The sequence below is a fragment of the Nicotiana attenuata genome, unplaced genomic scaffold, assembly GCF_001879085.1.
Source record: "Nicotiana attenuata strain UT unplaced genomic scaffold, NIATTr2, whole genome shotgun sequence".
In the NCBI taxonomy this organism is placed as follows: domain Eukaryota; kingdom Viridiplantae; phylum Streptophyta; class Magnoliopsida; order Solanales; family Solanaceae; genus Nicotiana; species Nicotiana attenuata.
In genome coordinates this window covers 15856-22329 of record NW_017673902.1, presented here as the reverse complement: position 1 = coordinate 22329, position 6474 = coordinate 15856, and the positions used below count along the sequence as shown (strand labels likewise).

At 37.8% G+C, this 6474-nt stretch overlaps 1 protein-coding gene across 1 annotated transcript in view; it reads right to left on the bottom strand.

Annotated features, from left to right (window-relative positions):
* Positions 1–1547: 1547 nt before the first annotated feature.
* LOC109217580 (DDT domain-containing protein DDR4) overlaps positions 1548–6474 on the bottom strand; it is an 8822-nt gene continuing 3895 nt past the window's right edge. Inside the window, exons 6-12 of the mRNA XM_019381836.1 lie at positions 5572–5678; positions 5264–5420; positions 3518–3610; positions 3298–3421; positions 3178–3220; positions 2899–3087; positions 1548–2823 (exon numbers count right to left, since the gene is read on the bottom strand). Coding sequence (XP_019237381.1) covers positions 2079–2823; positions 2899–3087; positions 3178–3220; positions 3298–3421; positions 3518–3610; positions 5264–5420; positions 5572–5678 — 1458 coding nt within the window. The 3' untranslated portion in view covers positions 1548–2078. The remainder of the gene's footprint in view (positions 2824–2898; positions 3088–3177; positions 3221–3297; positions 3422–3517; positions 3611–5263; positions 5421–5571; positions 5679–6474) is intronic.

Genomic DNA, 6474 nt, shown 5'->3' with positions numbered 1-6474 from the left:
TCATTGGATATGTGACTATGTCTATTCACATACCTGTGTTTTGACATTAATGTCTGCCAAAGTTGTAGATGCAGTAACGTATTTGCAACACCATGGATATCTGGCAGGACAGCTGGAACAGTAGCAGTAGAGACAACACCAAAATTGGTAGCACCATCAAAAATTTTCGTAGTAGTATTACTTGCCATAGTTTCTTAGATTATAGGGAAATGACACGGAAAAATAACAATAATAATACTGCAATAATATTATTTGTAAGCATACACACGAATTGGCTTGAGTCGTGCTAGGCACTGTCCTAAGAAACTATTTCATCAATGTGAAATGTTTTCCCGGGATTAAACAAGCCCATCTCTATTTATTTAGAGGATACATGAATCAGCAAAATTAAATAATAAATCCAGCAAGTTAGAATAAACTGGAGGGAAGAAATAATAACAAGAGGTAATGATTTGGTCAATAGTGAGATAATTACAGAAATGATTAGCTAAAGAAGAAAGCAATGATAGCTAAGAAAGTGTAAAGAAGACCATTTTTTGTTGATGTCATACGGATGACAAGAAGGCTATTTATAGAGGTACTTGGGGTCTTCTTAAATTGCCAAATGTTTGATTGCATGAAAGATGATTGCTAGTTGTTTATGGCTTAGCCATTTGGCTACTTATCTTCATGCAAAATGCCACATGGTAGGTATTCATAGCCACTTGGCTTAGTAGAGCCATTTGTCACACAATCTTCTAAACCAATGCCACATGTAAAAAGTCTTTTGACAGATTACCAACAATTATCAACAAGTTTATCTTGTAATATTGGTTATTTGTTGACATATACACAGCACGTCTTAAAAAGATACCCCTTAATACAAAAGAAAAGGAAGTGGTAATCACCCTAAGAGGTGCAAAAATCCTTGTAATGGTTCTAACATCATTGGAACACCACATCACAAGAAAACCTCTATGGCTAACGACATCCTTAAATCTGAATCAGATCTTTTAGTATGAATAGTGGGAGGTGGTGACACACAACGACCAATCCTGAAAGACCACTCTTTCGTCTAAGGATGCCTAACCGCCGCACCGATCATTCGGGGGGCGGCAGGACACTGCGAGGTGGGTAGTTTATCTGGGGCGGATGTTACATCGACAAATTGGATCCAGCTCTTACAAGAAGTGAAGAATGAATATGCACATTGAGCTCTCCGACCGTAGTTTTGAGGGCTTCAAGGTACTCGAAAACAATTACCTGGCTTGTGGGCTGATCCCATGTTGAATCAGTTGAAATGTTACTGAAGAGAGACAGAGACCGGACCTTCTCATATTGTCCAGAACCTGATGCCCAAATCCTGGAAATGCATAGAAATCCTTCTGAAAGATAGTAGAAGCTCTCAACTCAAACAAACAAATGAACTGATAAAGGCTATATAGGAATCACAAGACAAGGATTCAAGAGAAGTAGACAAACATTCGCCTGAAACTAAAGAAACTGCATAACACTTAGAAGGGAAAAAAAGACAGTAGCCATCACGTAGAAAGTTTTAGTCACCACTGTATTTGACATTACTGGTGCGCCGGCGTGGGACATATAAGATTATCAAACTGCTTTAGTAGCACAAACCCAAAATTGGAGAACATTACCGGGACAAGCATTACAAACTTGCTGGAATTCAGTCATACTATCAGCAGGCTCAACATCCGAACTGAGCGACTGCGGAGAGAAATGATACCAAGCACCTCACTAAATTAATGATTCTAAACATCTAGAAGTGATATTTCTGTTACAGTATTAGTTATAATGTTATTGTACAGCGAACAAGAAAGAGAACTCTTCTCCAAATTCCCCCACCATTTTTCATAGGTGAATGTAGAAATGCTAAAAAATTGACTACTCAATCTACACAATTTTCTCAGTTCTGATTAAGCTCCCCTTGGGGTAAACTAATTGCGTCACAGTTGCCAAAATTCACCAGGGGGAAACTCCTTGCTTCCATCGTGGAGCGGACCAAAAAAATTCCAGAGTTAACTATCAGATAATCAGCTTGCAAGACCAAACTACAAGCAACAGGATCTCAGAGCAAAACGTCAAAAGTCATCTGGACCATCATCTTTCATCACTGAATTGGGACCATCATCAAATCCAGAACCTGGGGCAAGCTCATTAAGATCAAGAAAGCGCCTTTTCCCTCCACTTTCAACATCATCTTGATCTGGACTGCTTGTTCTCTTTGGTACATTGTTTTGATCTGTTGTTTCCATCTCAGATGGTACATCAACAGGTTGCTCAGTTTTCACCTCCTGATTGTCATAGTTTTCCTCTGTGTTTTCACTTCCCATCGAGAACTCAGCATTATCACTTGCATCATATTGCTCTTCGGATCCATTTGACTTCTCAGGTTTCATTGACTCGGTCTCAGATTCTGACAGCTCTAAATGGCTATAATTGATACGGTTTCTGGTTGCCCTGTTACTGCGTCTTAAACCTGACTGAAGGTTGCCCACTGACCTCAACTTGGTTTCTCTTCTTGTACGACCGGGCAGTTTCTTAAATCTCCGTGGCTCATCGCTCTCGTCACTGGCACTTAGGGAATCTGCTTCATCTTCATCCTCCTCTTCTTCATCTTCAGGATTTTCTTCATCCCAGTTGTACTCATCATCTCCTTCCGAGCTACTTGACACCTTCCGATGTTTTCGTTTCCTTAAATATTCTTCATCATATACTGCTTCACCCATTATATCATCATCACTGTCAAGATCTGCCTCATTTTCAGATATTGCTTCAACAAACTCTGATGCAGAATAGCGTTGGGGTCTCTGCCTCCTACGATTGCTGCATGTAAGAAGAGTACCAGTTAGTCATTGAAGGAAAGAACCAAAGAGATCTCAAAACACGTGGAGCAAGTACCTTCGATCTAATAGTTCATCTTCATTGTCTTCGTCATATTCATCGTATTCAGGTGATTTAGGAGAACGCACTCTGAAAGACACATGTTGAGACAAGTGTGGTGGACTACCCAATCTACCATTTGTAGAAGTTTCATGCTTCGTAGCAGCTTCTCTCCTCAAAGTAGGTTCTGGGGATGGTTGATTCTTCCTGAAAGGAGACAGGAAAGAACAAACATGTCAGCATATTACAGAAGACACAGACAGGGGGAGAGACTTTCCAATAGAAAATCATCCTTACTTGGTTAGCTTGATAGCCTCATTAATTGACCGATCGTAATCATCTGTGCAATACCCATTGTCCAATTAGACGTCAAATACTTGACCATCACACAAGCAGAACCAAATAAAATGCACTTACCAAATGTGTAGGTCACAGGCTTCCTACCCCGCAATGCGCGTCCACCACCAAGACCATCCATATTTAGCATGTTATCAAGCATCAAGGCCTGTCTATGTTGTTTCTTCAGCAATTTCTCTTTCCTCTGCACAAAACACAATCTCAGTACCGGTAGTCCCATAATATGAAGTCAATGAAAAACAGAACAGCTCAGAGCTTAGGACAATGAATCATAGATTACCTTGTGGATCCTCTCAACCTCAGGAAGCATGTCATTTTTCAACTTCTTTCCAACAGAAGCCTCCGTTCTATTTTTACTCGAGAATAGCTTCTCCTGTAGTCACAATGAAGGGACTTCACAAAGAGGTGATAGTGCTTAACCTCCAAACAAAAGGTGGTTACAACTTTCAAATTGCTTCATTTTAGTAAGGGAGCTCAATTCCCACTAGTTACAATCTTAAATATTCAAAAAAAAAAAAAAAAAAAAAATAGTAGGGAGCGAAAATTTTGAAATGGAAATTGCAAGGTTCATCTGAAAAGCTTACTAATTCAAATCAAACCGTTTTCAAAACCTGCTGTTAGCTAAACATAGCCCAACCATGAAGTGAAATAGGACAGTTAATCATTCAGACTGCAATTATCAAAAAAGAAATGCCTTTTTGACCCAGATTTAAGCTGACAAGTAATCAACGCAGTTAATAAAAGATAAAAACACAACCAACCACATTTTCAAATAAAAATAATCTTTTAGGAATAGGAAACAAAGATGTACTTGTGTAGAGTTGATTACCAGACCACCAAAGATGATTTCCGTGGATGCAACTGCTCTTTGTTTGAAGTTTTATTTGCAGTACATTGTTACCTTATGCGTTTTGTACTTCCAATTATTTCTTTTTTTCTTTGTTTTAAAATCTCAATAGTTCTTAGTCTTCCCTAGTTTGCTTACGCCCATTTCTTGGTGCCAATTCTTGGTAAATCTGAAAAATCCAAAAGTTGCTTACCTGTTTTTTCTCTTTTTTTACCCTGTGAAGAATGCTGTTTGTCATCTTTTGAGTGTGTAAAAATATGGAAGCAAGTTAAGCATCATGATGCATTTGTTTTCCTATATTCATTGGTCAGAGCAAAAAGTTTTAACAAACATCTGAGTATAATATTACTTTTCTGTGATGAGTTTGCTTGATTAATAGTATTAACCTAACTATCTCTCTTCCATCAGAGAGTTCTTGTAGACAAACTCATATTTATTGTTTCATGAATTTATATGAACTTATCTCTCTCTTTTTTTTTTTTTTTTGCAGAAAGCAAGGTAAATCTCAATAAGTTTATGTTCTTATCAAGAACAAAAAAAGAATCATGATAATTTTGTGATTTCATCTACTTTATAGTTATTAGTGTCTATCCAATACACCAATGCAGCACTCTCAAAATATGCTATATGCACTAGCTCAATCATATCATTGAGGGTAAAATGAGAAGTTTAAAGTCAAAATGTTTCAAAAAATAGAAAGGTGTCATTCTTTTTGGGACAAACTAAAAAGAAAAGAGTATCAAAATAATTTGGGACAGATGGAGAGTCAGATTCACAATTTCAAAAGTTAACGAATTTGACAATTTGAAAAATTATAAAAGTTGTATAAAGTAATAATACTAATCAAATAGTGTACATTTTGAGACGTCCCAAAATCAAACAATTGGAGTATAAATTGAAAAGAGGAGGGAGTATATGATAGGAGAGCAAAGAGCAAAATTCCAGAGCAAGGGACTACCTTTAATCAGATACCAAAACCGCAATAGATTAAGCATGATTGTGGAACTCAAAGATATTCAGATCCTTTTAAGGACATTAATACTAACGAATCCAGGACCTTAGTATCCTATAATTCTTCTCAAAGCATTGGTGCACAGACGCAGGAGATTGTGACAATCATTTTTAAGAATTATAACATAATGGATTGAATATAAGCAACAGGCCATGATAAGAACTTACCGAAACATCCCCGAATTCATCGAAATTAGTTGCAACAGTTTCCCACTGGTAACATGAGTGAGGTATTGCCGGAACATTCTTGCCCTTCCCTTTCTTGACTTCAACCTTTCTAATCTCTCGGTACAATCGATGCCCAATGACAGGATCATCCTCATACCTGTAAATGAAGTTAAAAGCAAACAGACTTTTCTAGTGAACAACATCGACCATATGAAAATATCTATTCTCCACTTAGTGCTGTGAGAACCTATAAACAGTATTACGAAATATCTAAGAAAAATGGAAGTATTGCAAGTGAAGTTATCTACCAGTACGAAATTCCATGAGAATCACCGCCAATACGTTCTTTTCGGAAAAGTGAAAGGCGAACACCTTGTTTCAAGGAGTCGTCTATGTAGTTACGAATATCTTCTTGCTGCAAAATAACCAACCATATTGGGACCTCAAATGAAATTAAAAACTTCAGTAGGGTTAGACATAAAATCCAAAGAAAGCTACGTAAGTATGTATATTATTCAGTACTAGGTGCTCAAGAAGGGTTTAAAGGACTACTCTGCCTCATCACATCTTTGTTTATAAATTAAAAAGAACTTTGCCTCACCACATTCCATCTAATCCTTGATCTTCAGACTAAAATGCTTTTTTTTTTTTTGATGACCGAGAAATCCTTCTGGGGCTGATCCTTTGGACCAACCGCAGCCTTCGAAACTCGGTGGATAATGGGCCCGCCCCTCTACCCTTCTCCACTTAAATACCAGGCTTTGCTTTGCATGGTGTGGGGGCTTGAACCTGTGACCTAAGACACAAATCCACCACCCTTTGCCACTTGAGCTAGGCCCTGGGGGCAGACTAAAATGCTTTTTATACTTCTCTTTTCCTATTGACAGAAGAAAATTACATGTGGTGGACCAATCTCTATCATTTGGTCCAATAATGTGCTGCACTAGAAGATTCCAAAACCAGATATTTGAATCTCATTGAAGATCACTTGGACCACATTATGAAAAATAGGCTAAAGGTATATTAACAATCACCCAGCTTAACCGTTTTGGTAATTTGAAGTGCCTGCTTCTCTTCCTTTTCTTCTTTTGAGAATAAATGCTCTATTATAAACGTTATAGATGCCCGTATGATGCAGGAAAGTCCTGTTTACTCAAGTTTTCTTCCTTTTCCCCCTCTTTTCTCTGCTTTTTTTTTTTTTTTTGGGGGGT